This window comes from Haliaeetus albicilla, chromosome 26 (genome assembly GCF_947461875.1).
Source record: "Haliaeetus albicilla chromosome 26, bHalAlb1.1, whole genome shotgun sequence".
NCBI lineage: Eukaryota > Metazoa > Chordata > Aves > Accipitriformes > Accipitridae > Haliaeetus > Haliaeetus albicilla.
In genome coordinates this window covers 10,299,252-10,312,001 of record NC_091508.1, presented here as the reverse complement: position 1 = coordinate 10,312,001, position 12,750 = coordinate 10,299,252, and the positions used below count along the sequence as shown (strand labels likewise).

At 44.9% G+C, this 12,750-nt stretch overlaps 1 protein-coding gene across 1 annotated transcript in view; it reads left to right on the top strand.

Annotated features, from left to right (window-relative positions):
* The window catches only part of UAP1L1 (UDP-N-acetylglucosamine pyrophosphorylase 1 like 1), a 17,280-nt gene extending 5,153 nt beyond the window's left edge, over window positions 1-12,127 (top strand). Inside the window, exons 2-9 of the mRNA XM_069771464.1 lie at window positions 843-1,047; window positions 2,783-2,958; window positions 4,069-4,241; window positions 5,072-5,265; window positions 6,105-6,245; window positions 7,821-8,006; window positions 8,770-8,836; window positions 9,818-12,127. Coding sequence (XP_069627565.1) covers window positions 843-1,047; window positions 2,783-2,958; window positions 4,069-4,241; window positions 5,072-5,265; window positions 6,105-6,245; window positions 7,821-8,006; window positions 8,770-8,836; window positions 9,818-9,904 — 1,229 coding nt within the window. The 3' untranslated portion in view covers window positions 9,905-12,127. The remainder of the gene's footprint in view (window positions 1-842; window positions 1,048-2,782; window positions 2,959-4,068; window positions 4,242-5,071; window positions 5,266-6,104; window positions 6,246-7,820; window positions 8,007-8,769; window positions 8,837-9,817) is intronic.
* Window positions 12,128-12,750: the final 623 nt, after the last annotated feature.

Below are 12,750 nucleotides of genomic sequence, written 5' to 3'. Positions count from 1 at the left end.
CAGTCCCAGAGCTCACTGCATTCCTGGAGGAATGCAAAGTGTTCCATAAGGAAAAATCTTTCTCATGGTTGTCAGTCATTACTGTGATGCTGGCTTGAGAAAAGGCAGAGAACAAAGACTGTGAATGAGCTGGGTGTTTATTATGTGGTCTGTTTCTTCCCCAAGGTCTGGACTTACCTGGTTTGTTGGGAGAAATTATATTGTTTTTAATTAGATTGTGGGAGTTGTGGCTTCTGCAGGCTTGGCTGTGTTATTTAGTCCTGACTGCAGCTGAACAGAAGCTGGAACACAAATACAGCTAGTTGATAAAGGCAGATTCCAGAAGTGCCAATGCTTTGCTGAAGATGACAAGACTTCACTTCTTTGGGATGTAGAAATGTTGGTGATAAGGGATCTCAGGAGGTCTCTAGTCCAACCCCTATTTGGAACAGGACCATACCCAGCCCTAGGTCAGGTCAGCTACGGCATTATCAAAGTAAGCCTTGAAAACCTTAAGGAACATCCCCCACCTCTCTGGATATCTTTTCCAGTGCTGCACCACCTTCCTGGTAGAGTTTTTATCCTAATATCCAGTTTGAACCTTCTAAGCTGCAACTCATGGCTGTTCCTGTTGTTACACCATCTGCTGCTTTAGTTGAGGAAACTGCTGCATCAAAGAGCTGAAATTAATTTTTTCATATTGCGTGCAGCATCATATTTCTCTCTGAGCTGCCAGCAGTGGGCATTGAACTGGCAGCTTCTGGCTGTTGCCTAAGCTCTGCAGAAAGGCTCAGGAGAAGAGCATGCGGTGTTGATTGCTTTTGTGATTCTTATGTTCCCTTGGGGTTCTTTCTCCTGTTCAGGCTTGCATCAGATCTCGCAGAACAAGGTGGCAGTGTTGCTCCTGGCTGGAGGACAAGGAACTCGCCTGGGAGTGAGCTATCCCAAGGGCATGTACAACGTGGGGTTGCCTAGTGGCAAGACCTTGTATCAGATCCAAGCAGAAAGAATCCGCAAAGTGGAGCAGCTCGCTGGCCAGAGACACCACTGCAAGTGTGCTATCCCCTGGTAGGTGATTTGGAGCCACAGACCTGCTGTGCAGGGGTCTTTGCGTTGCAGTCTTGTCTACATTGTATTCTAGAAGCACTTTGCTGGGTGCTATGGAGACACGTCAAGGGAGAGCCTTTTGTCAGCAGGATTTGTGATGCCAGCAGCAGGAGGAGGGTGCACAGGGACAGGAAGTGGCAGGTCTGTGTCTGCAGACCTGAGGGACTGAGCACTGCACTTGAATCACTGGCTGCTACCCTAACTGCTGTACCATGCTGTCTTTTCAAGCATAGTCCCTGACAACACTGTAAACAACACTTTTCAGTGCCTGTTTCAGATGCTTCACAAGAGATTTTATCTGTTTGTGCTGTGCTTTCTCAGGTTCTTGCATGGAGGGAGAGATTGCCTAGACCTCACCTTCCAAGACCCTCTGCCTCCCCTTGCCCGCAATTTCTGCCACAGCAAAAAAACTCTTCCCCTTGCAGTAGTAAATGCTTGTCATGCTCCATTTTCAGGCCACCTCCTGCTGTAGTTGTTTACAGCTGGCTGCTCTCTCTCCTGGCTGCTCCTAGCTTTCAAAAGGCTTCAAAAGAGACTAGCTCTGTGCAAGGAGCAAAATATGGATTCACTATGGGATGTGGTGGGTGAGAGAGGGGAAGGCGCTGCAGCATGCTTCTGGGAATGTTTTCTGCTAAGTGTTCTTCATTAGATCTAGGAAGAGATACCTTTACGAAACCACTGTCTGGTCTAAGCCAGGGTTTGGGAAGAGTGAAGGAGCAGGTGTCCGAGGTCTTCAGAAAACAAGCACATAATTTTACAGATTGGAGATCAAAGGTGATTCGAGTCTGTATAGTGTTTCTTTCTGAAGCCATGCATGCCTGACCTGAACTGCAAATGCCCCATCCCTGGTGTTGCTGGAAGCCAGGATGGATTATTTGCAGGATGCAGCATCTGCTGATAATGTTTACAGTTCCTCTCCCTGGGTTGAGGATGCAGTTGGCTGCTGCAGTACACCAGGGGCTAGGCTATGCTGTGCTGCAAAGATATAAGTTGGGGGGTGTGTGAGGTCCAGTCTCTCTTGTGCAAGGGATTGATTCCCCTGGCATGCTGGCAGAGGACCCTGTATGTACGTGCCCTGTATGGCAATAGCTGTTGGAGAAGTGCTTGACAGGTAGATGATGAAGATGGCTTTTAGCTATTGTTGAAGGAAGAAATATAGTGACGGGAGGGACAGCAGCAATGTGGAGCTGGAAGGAGAGGAGGGAAACAGAGAAACTTAAGAGAAGAACAAATCATGCAGCCAACATTTGAAAATGCTGCTGTTCGCCTTGGCACAGAACAGGTGCTGGCAGACTGAGCTGCTGGGTATTCGCAGCTCATTCTCAGCACCTTGTGCTGGTCAGTGCTTCTTTAAACACTTAATGTCAGTTTGAATCTAGGGTGAATGAGGCTGTTGTACTGTCCTTTGCCTTACTTTCCAGCTCATCTGAATATCCAGATGTTGTTCACATTTAGGGAAAGGCTTTTCTGTCCTGGCTGGAGCTAAGCCTGTGGGGAGTATCATGCACAAGACCCTGTGCAGCCTTCCTGTGGGATGAGTTCTGGAGGAGAGCTCTCCTGCTCAGTTGCATACTGCAGGATACTGTAGTGTCTCTCACTTAACACTCTTGGGTTTCCTCGCTTCTGTGTTCCATTTGTAGTTTTGTCTTTCGCTTGTGCTTTTCTTGCTCATTGCTCAGCACCCATTCCTACACAGGTACATCATGACAAGTGAGTTCACGCTGGGGCCGACAGAGGAGTTCTTTGTAGAACACGACTACTTCAACCTGGACAGATCCAATGTGGTCATGTTTGAACAGAGAATGCTGCCTGCTGTCACCTTTGATGGGAAGGCCATCTTGGAGGAGAAGGGGAAAATTGCTATGGCTCCAGGTATCCTGCTGTTCACTCTTACATGGTACAGTAACATAATATGTGTTGATAATTGATTGCTACTAGCCATCAGCCAGCCTTGGCACACGGAGCAGTCTTTGGAGGTGAGTGTTAATGCTTCTGATTAGTATGGGAGGGTTCAGTTAAATGTTTCAGTGTGGTAATCAAGAGTGGAGCAATCTCTGTTTAGTTCTTGCTGGAGATTTGCCCACAGCATGTGGTTTTTGTCTAAGCCTGGGAGGATTGGCAGGATTAGGAGTGGTACGCTTCAGGTCAGGAACAACATGTGTTGGCAAGGCTGCATGTGAGGTCCTTGGGGTGCTGCCTCCCAGGGGTGAAGCTGTCAGGAGCTGGGCTCCCATTCAAGGCTGACAGCTGGAAATGGGTGAAAAAGCAGCAAGAAGATTAACTCTTTCCAAAATGATTGCAATGTCTTACCTAGTAAAGTTCTCCTCTTAACCTGGACATGCTAAGAGACTCTGTGGAGGCAGCCTGGTCAGGGCCATATTGCAGTGATGCGGTTTTGCGGCTGCGGAGTGGTTTTCCTGAGCTGACAGGGGTGTCAAAGCAGGAACCATGAAAGGGTGATCTGTGATGAACAAATGTGCAGGTGTCTTTTGTGCAGCTGCAGTTCAAGCCTTTAAAAAGGCTTTGGGAAGTTGTGGGGGGAGGATAAACTGAGAATAAGATTTATTTTGGTCTTTTTCTCTAAGCTGAGTTTTAAATGTTTTTGCTCTGCACTGGAAGAGAAGAAATGTAACAGGCTTTTCCCACCCTCTGCATAATGTTTTGTCCTTTAGTGTTTTCCTTTTGAGGATCTTACAAGGCTTCATAAAGTCTTGTAACGCTTCTCTGTGAGGCTGGTCCCTGTGGTCCCACTCTGCAGGTGAGGGAGGTGGGCTGTGAGGGAGGTGGGCTGTGGAGGCGAACAGGCTTGCCTGAACTGTGTGGCAGGTCTGGAAATAAAATCTGGTAGCACTGACTCTTGGCTAGAAAGCATTCCCTGCTCTGCTGTTAAAGAAAGTTTGTTCAGGACTTTCAGCTTTTGCTCTGTTAGCTGCAAAAACCCCACTAATTAACCATGGTTCTGTCTTTTCTCTTGCATTATAGATGGCAATGGTGGCTTATATCGAGCTTTGGTGGATAACAAGGTCTTGGATGACATGAAGCAGCGTGGAATCCAGTATGTCCATGTATACTGTGTGGACAATATCCTCGTGAAAATGGCAGATCCAGTCTTCATAGGCTTCTGTGTTTCCAAAGGGGCAGATTGCGGTGCAAAGGTGAGGTGGCAGTAACACTAGGCCATTTCTCCACAGGGAGTTAAGGTCTGATTATGCTCAGAAGCTGCTGGCTAGGGTGAGCTTAGACGAACCAGAGTGTTCAGACCTCTCTCCAACAGCGGCTCGCTGCAAGCAGATTTAGAGGAGCTGCTTGGTGCCTGCATTGCATTCAGAATCCCTACCTGTGGGTGTCCTCCTCCACTCGTCCCAGAGTACTGTGGAAAATAAACTTCAATTAGAGCAGGGGCTGTAACTGCACAGGAAACCACAAGCTGGAATTGCTTCCCCTTTATGCCCTGCCTTTTCTACAAAGGCACTTGGGCTATCTAGAAGCCATATTGGACTGGGTTATGTTTTATAAATGCACCTTTAAGTCTAATGGAGGCATTTTTTCTTCCTCACTGGGGAAGATGGGGAAAGCCAAACCAGCCTGGTTTTGTCACCCTAAACCAGCAGGTGCCTGAGGAGAGATTTATATTACTTTAATCATTAACGCTGTTCATGTGAACAGGGAGCTGAAGGCTAAAGCTGCAAATGTTTTTTCATTTAATGCCAGGTCCCAGTCCTTGATAGGAAAAGTGCCCCGCAGTATGCCGATTTCTTTTAACTGGTTTGTCTTCTGAGCAACTGCACAATTAAGCGGTCAAGTACTGTTTTTTTTGCCTGGTTTTTGGGCAAAATGTGCCTCTACCCAGCAGTGCCTGGCCCGTGCTCCTGAGGTGCTGGAAGATCAGCACGCAACAGTCCTGTAGGATCGTTTGTATGTGGGAGTTGGGATAGTGCTGGGATTTTCTTCCTTTTTATCAGAGCACTCTGTCCTGTGGCTGCAGGTAGTGGAGAAGGCCTACCCCACAGAGCCTGTTGGGGTGGTGTGCTGTGTGGATGGGGTCTACCAGGTGGTGGAGTACAGTGAGATCAGCCTGGAGACTGCGCAGCAGCAGAGCCCTGATGGGGGACTGATGTACAGCACTGGCAATATCTGCAACCATTTCTTCACAGTTGAGTTCCTGGAGATGGTGGCCCAGTAAGTTCCAGCAGACCTGCTAGGCAGCTGTGCAGCCCAGAAATGCCTCCAAGAGTGGGTGTTCCTGTTTCCTACTCTGTAATTTCAGTTATGGGTACCTCCTGCTCTGCTCTTCACTTCCTCTCTCCTTCGAGCAGTTCAAAACAGCTGTGTCCGCTTTCTGACAGCCCCAGTGTGCTCTTTGGGCCTTACCCGGTGAAGAGGCTGTATGCTTTGCTGTAGCTAAATCGATGAAGATATAGCAGTGCATGATCTTCCTGGGCCTGCAAGGGTGAGCAGCCACGTGGGCTGCAGTGTGGTCAGTGATGTGGTTGGTGATGCAGCCCCACACTGAGGATTTTCAGTGGGAATGTCACCCATGCCATCCCTTCGGACAACAGAGGTTGGGGGAGAGGGTGGAGCCTGGGGAAGACCCTGCTCCTTGGTGTTGGGAGATGGGATGTGATGCTGGGCATTCAGTGAGCAGCTGTACGACCTTCCTGAAGAGCTTGATCCTTCCTTGTGTGAGGGATCTGCTCTGCTCCATTGTCATCCTGGTCAGATAACAATTTCTGTTACCTTTTTTTATCTCTGCCTGCAATTTCAGTTTAACACTAGGTCCTCCCTCTTCCTCTTGGTTTACATTGTCATGTCCTACTGGTACAGGGAGTGCTGCTGGCTGGGCTGCTCTGCTTAGTGAAGTGTTTCCTGGATGTGACTTGGATCAATTTGGAGAGAGCAACACCCACAACAGTTGAGAGATGACCCAGAGCAGTAATAAGCCATCTGCTTCCCAGAAGTGTACTACTTTTTAATAAGTGCATATGAAATAAGTGAACTTGTTTCTTCTCCTTTTGCAGGAAATATGAGCCGCAGCTGAGGCATCATGTAGCCATAAAGAAGGTGCCCTACATTGACGAGGAGGGAAATCTGGTAAAACCGCTAAAACCGAACGGGATAAAGCTGGAGAAGTTTGTGTTTGATGTGTTCCAGTTCTCTAAGTTAGTGGCAGACATGATTTAATTTTTTTCCTCCCCTTCTCAATGTTTGTTTGAATGACTGTAGGTTGTAACAGGCATTGCCAGGGAGCACGTGGTTTATGGGTGGCTTGTTAGAAAGGCTGTTGGATCTTCACCAAGCTCTAACACAAAAGTAACACTGCAGGCTCCGAGAGGTGTGGTCACAGGGTGCTCCGCAGCAACCAGACTTGCTCTGACTGTGCTCCCAGAGCTGTTCATCCTGCTGAAGATGTGTTGGCTGGCCTGGCCACTGCCAGCCCTGTGAAAGAAAGAAAAAAAGGAAGTCGAGCACAAAGCCAGCATTTAATACAAGCCCATGTTGGAGTATTCAGACATGCAAAAACAGGGTCTTTCAGAATTGTGGCTTCCATGGCAACTGCAGCTCTGGTTACATTTTTGGTGCATTTTAGCCAGGGCTCCGCTCACATCCTTTGTGCAGGTTGCAACGGGTTGCTTAAGCACCATGGGGCCAGGTTACTGTTGCTGTGGGAACTGTCAGTGTTGACTTGCCAAGCTCTAAAACATAGCTGAGAGCGCTGTGCCATAGTGTTAGCCCAGTCAAGGGTACTTTGTGTTTAGGGAATGTGGGATTTTAATAATTTAGGAATTTAGCATAAGTGTTCTTATAAAATCTATTTTCTGAGGTCTTGAATTCAGCAGTAAAGATTCTGGTTTAGCCTTAAATAAATGGCAAAAAGAGACCTCAGGCAAACTGAATTGACTTTGGAGATAGTACTTTTCTTTTTAGAGGATTTACTTTAGGATAGAGAGCTCAAGGTTTGAACCGTTCTCCATTTCCTGACATGCATTCAGTAAAGAAATATCATACTAAAGGCAAAACCAGTGTGATGGAAACAGTGCTGACTTCTGAGCTTTGAAAGGACTCATTTGCAAGCAGTGATTCCTTGTGCTTTTTTAGTAATACTGCAAAAACAGCTTGGCAGCTGCTCTTCACCTGTGAAATGCAGAACCACACAGATGCTGCTGTGGGATTTTTTAATTTGCATTCCCATTTCTGGTAAACAGCTGTACCTAACATTCCGCTGCGAATCCTCCCATATTGCTTGTTTATCCCTGGGAACTGGTGTCCTCAGTTGATCTTTGCCTACGGACTCCCAGGTGGAGTGGCCATTTCTTGGAGCCAGGGTGCTCTGAATTGAGGCACACAGGTTGGCGCTGTGTTTGAGCTCTCCATCCTGCCATGCTCTTAGCTGAGATTTTTTGTCCACAAGCCTCTCAGTGCCTGGAGAGGTTTCTGTGGGATCTCTGCAGAACTATTGCTTTTCCTCACCTGTGCACAGCTGTGGAGGGTTGTGAGGCTGCTGTTATGTTCCCAAAGAGACTGGGCTTCTTGTATTTTTCCATTATATAGCCCTGGTACTTCTTTGCTCTTCAGATGGGAGGTGGGCTTTCCTTAGCTTGACTGCCTCAGGCTGCATACATCACTGTTCCCTAAAACATATATGAGCCTTTACCCATGAAAGCTGTTGTTGCATCAACAGGGCTGATGGCTAGCTTTGTTTTTCATTCTCATTGTTTTCTCCTCTTTGCTGGTAGGAATTTTGTGGCGTTTGAAGTTTTGAGAGAAGAGGAGTTCTCGCCACTAAAAAATGCAGACACAGCTGACAAAGACACTCCTACCACTGCTCGGCAAGCCCTCCTGGCCCAGCATTACCGCTGGGCTCTCAAGGCTGGGGCCAGATTTCTGGATGAAAATGGTTGCAGGATACCAGAGAAACTCAGGTATGAACCTCTGTGACCTTCTCTACAGCTTCTCTGCCTGTGGCTGCCCAACCATGCCAGCTGGCTAGTGGCATGTACTGTACTCTACATGTACTGTGCTCTACAGAACTGGGCATTAGTTTGATCACAGAGTGACTTGGCATGATTTTCGTTCAGCTGTTGTTTTCTGAACATGCAGAGTAATGTCTATTACAGCTCCTGCTCCATTGGTGATTGTGAGTGCACAGTGCTCTGAGATTCCTGCCCTGGGGGTCATGAGTTGACTCCTCCTATAGCAACTCACTAGGCAGGGGCGACCTTTTCCATCATTCTGGATTTAGCCAGCCCAAGGAATTGTAATTTGTAGTACTCAGCAGCTTTTCTGAATACAGCCCCAGTGCTTAAAGCCCAGCAAGATTCTCGGGTGGGATTAAGGATCAGCTGTTATAGCAATTACCAATTCAGACACTCTTGCATCATGCTGAATGGGAAGCTGCTTTTCCTCCATGGGGCTATTACTTCATCAACTCATAGTTTAATAAACCCACAAGCTGTTCATTTTACTTGAAAAGCATCTCTATAAAAGTGATGTTCTTGTTTTGATGAGAAATATTTAGGACCTGCTAATTCCCTTTTATTTTCACACTTTGTGTTCGAATAACGTCTGGTGCATGTGAATGTAACAAATGTCTTATCCTTCTGGATATCCTGTTCTTGATCTTTCGAAGAAGATACACTGTTTTTTAAGCATAGCAGGAAGTTAATCCTGTGTTCTCTTCTCTAGTCTCTCAGGAACTGAAGATCCTCCGGCTCTGTGTGAGATTTCTCCATTAGTGTCTTACTTTGGAGAGGTGAGAGTAACTATCAATGCAGGTATTTTTAAGAGTGCAGGTATGCATCTGATTTTCTTCCAAACACGGGGGATGTCTTTAGCCTAGGCTTGCTGAGAAATGGTAAGATCAACAGAACTAGGATTTGGGCTCTGTGTTACATTCGTGGTTCTGCTATGGTTTATTCTTCAGCAGTTTGTTCACTCTCAGTTTTAGCCATCTGTAAAATGACATTTGCAGTGAGGCTGCACAGTTTCATTATGACTCACAAGTTCTTTGAGATCTTCTGAATGAAAAGCGCAGAATATTCAAATTACAGAATCCATGGGGTCACTGTATTCAGCTATGTGCTAATTTGTGCCCGTCTCCCACAGTGAGTGAATACTGAATGGGAAGTGTGATATGTGCATTGGCTTTAGAGAAACCACATATTAGTTTTCTTAAGTTTGTCCATCTGAAAATAATTGGTCCTGGGAAAGCTGCTTCCATTTAGTAGTGAGAAGAGGAGCTTCCCTGTGTTGGACATACAGGGTGAGAAATAGTGGATTGCAGGAGGATATCTGGGCCCTGTGGGGAAGGGCATTCATAAGACTTGACATCTTTGCTAGGTTTCCATGTGCAGATAGTGAACTTATTGCAATCGATGCATTATAAGAACAAAATGAAAACAAGGCAATTTAAGTTGACTTTTCTTTGCTAGGGTTATTCTAATGTGAGTTAAGGATACATCTTCCCATGCCTGCCCCCCCCCAGGAAGCTTGTTTCTGAGATCCATTGTTTTACAGTTCATCGTTGCTTCTCCTTCATGAACCCCAGGCTTGGGGCTGAAATGCTTTTCATCTCTGTCACTGGAGAAACTATTGCTGTTGTCTGTCCTTCCCATGACCTTTTAACTTTGGGTAGTCAGTGGTTCATTGAGGACATTAAGTAGACTTAAAAATAGTGCGGGTAACCAGTCTGACGCATTTACAACCTAACAGTGCTATTTTCACATGTTCTCAGGGCCTGGAGGCGTACATGAAGAACAAAGACTTCCCTTCTCCCTTTGTGCTCGATGAAAACAAAGCAGAAATGTTAGGAAATTCTTGAAGAGGAGGGAGGCCTTTCCTCCTCAAATCATATCTAAGAACTGACATTACTAAAATGTCAGCTATGAAGTGTGTTATAAAAAAATTGCTTTGCAGTATCAGATCAATGCGAAATCCTTGTAGCAGTTGTGTTTACACACATGTGTATGCTCACCAGTTCTGTTTGGTAACTATGAAGGCTATGCCTTTTACCTCAGTCTGTTTTGTAGACTTGGATGTGAATGAAGATTAATACCTTCCGGGTACCAAACAGATCTTCTATTTCTTATTTGCTGTGCATACTAATATGTCGAAGAGCCAGTCAGGGCCTAATAAATCAGATTTGCATTCAAGAAGATTAAATCTCTTCAGTGCCTTGTTAGGTATCTTGTTTGTGCTGGTGGGGTTGGTTGGGGTTTTTTTGGTTTTGTTTTTAAATTGTGTGAACAGCTTAAGAATCAGTTTGATCATCTTTTCCCTAATCTTGTGCTGGTTAGAAGATCCAATTCAGCAATTGCATCCTCTAACCAGATCATACAGAGGAGTCTGCTGTAGGTAGGGATGCTGCTGTGCATAAGCATTGCTTGAGGTTTGGACTCCAAAGCAGAACAGACTAGTTTGCATATCTAGGCTTGCTGGTGCCATTCCAAGAAAACATAAGTAAATACGCAGCTTAGACTGATTGCTTTTTACAGCTGTAGTGACCTGGGTTTTTTTAATTAAAAAGAAGATGAGAAATTTTTTCACGACAACACTCTGCTCTTCTTGTCTATAACAGACATTTATTTTACTTTTCATTTTTCTGTTAAATGTATACCATATCCCTCAAAGGGGACTCCTTTAAAGTACCTGAAAGTAATAAGACTAACAAATCCTGATGGTAGAATTTAATGCTTAACCAAAACTAAAAAAAAGACTTAATCCCAGCATAACCAGTGTACACAGTACAACCCCAGCCTCTGCTTCTACAGTTTCTGGCCAGGTAGTTTTCCAGCACTCTTTCACTTATGAAATAATTCTTTAGATGCCTTCCTTTTAAATATATTACTAAACGTAATGTAAAGTGTCAGCTAATTAAGGATGCTAATTGCCAAAACATATGTAGCATGTGAACTCAGCCCTGGCTGAGGGAACCCAGGGTGGCCGTGATCCATTAATGATTGTTTCTGTTCAGCCTTTGGACACTGCCCCGGCAAGCTCGTGCCAGGCGGGCACCTACCTGCTGCAGAACCTGTGCTGAACACACCACAGTTGTTTCACCCTTTGTGAGGATGCTTCAGGTGCACTGCTGGGTGGCCTTTGCTTGAGGAGCACTCTATACATTTTCCCCAAATCAGGTGTTAAGGAAGGTGGTGAGGGAGATGCCTCATCTGGAATGTTATTTCATGCATTTGCTTCTACTGCTGATGCTATTTTATTAAGCATAAATCTTTTAAATAACTTAAGTGGCTTTCTGTAATTCCTGATTTGAAGCTGGCTATTCAGAATGTTGGGGAAGTATAAAAATGGCTTTGAGAGTAAATACAGTTTGTAAGTAGGCTCATGTTTTCCAAAGAAAGCATCTAAATGTCAATGGCAGAGTTTTCAGGTATGAAGTGTATCTGCATGCTTTAAGTAATGAGCCTTTTGCATGTGCAAACCAGCTAATGACAGGTCTGATTACCTCAGTTTGCATATGCAGCCAGTAATTCCCATTTTTAGTATAAATGAAGCATTTGTCCTTTACACTATTCATGTGTTTGTTTTTTTTTTTTTTTTGCACAGTGTATTCCTGTCAGTCAAGTTTTATATCTGGGAACAAATTGTGTTGTATCTTTGTGAGTACTGCTTGTTGATTCAGGCATACACTCGTTTTAAATTGCAACCTGCTATGTAAAGAAAGGATATTTCTTTTGCTCTTTCTTTAGTTCATTCTCTTTTGAAACTTCAGTTCCCATGTGCTTTAATTGTGTACACTGAGCTGCTGACATGGTTTTTAAAGGTTGTTTTCAAGAAGCTGAATTAGAATGTTGAATGCCTTGTCTGTTGGGTCTTTTTTTATGACTTAACCACATTTTAAACTGGAACATAGGAAGAATTTTGAGCGAACTTTAAAAAAAAAAATTAAATCTGTCCTGTATGTAACAAAGTAATTCTAGTATGCATTATGAAATGAAAAAAGTGTACCTGAAACAAAGGGAGGTCCCATAGTACTCCAGAAACTTTTGGACACCTAAGCATTTTTATAATAAAGATGTTACTGTGATTTCTATGTGTCCGTCTGTGTTTCTTGTCCATGAGGAAAATACACTTGTCTTTGTCCCTACACGTCATGGGTGTTGTCACCACAGCTGCAGGACACTGAGCCAACAGTGTCACAGATGGCATGGCTGGAGGCTGCAGTGCCCACGCTTCAGATGTACAGGGGCATGTGGGACTCTGCAGAGGGTAATTCCTGAAGCGGTTGACACTGTGGGATGTATTTTTTCATCAGAAAACAGAAGACTCTGTTCTTCCCTGCAATTCTGTTAATTTTTTTTCTTCAAGCTTTTCAACTCAGTTTACTGAGGGGAGGGAGTTTAATTGTGGATGGTGTGTGTTTTTCTTTTATTTAAAGTAGATTTGAATGATCTGGATAGGTTTTTGCAGCTGTTGTGTAGGTAATGAGCACTCACTGTAATGCAACTTTTGCTTGGTTTCCCACTGACAGGCACGTTTTAAACAGGGCTCTATTTATAGAACAGGGCTCTATTTATAGAACAATCAGTAGGGGAGGTTAGTGATTTTTCACAAACGACACATTGTCCTCTTTTGGGGGTTTAGTGCTGAACCCAGCAAAGGTCAGAAGTAGATATTCTTCCTTCCTTACCTATTTCACCCCATGTTTTT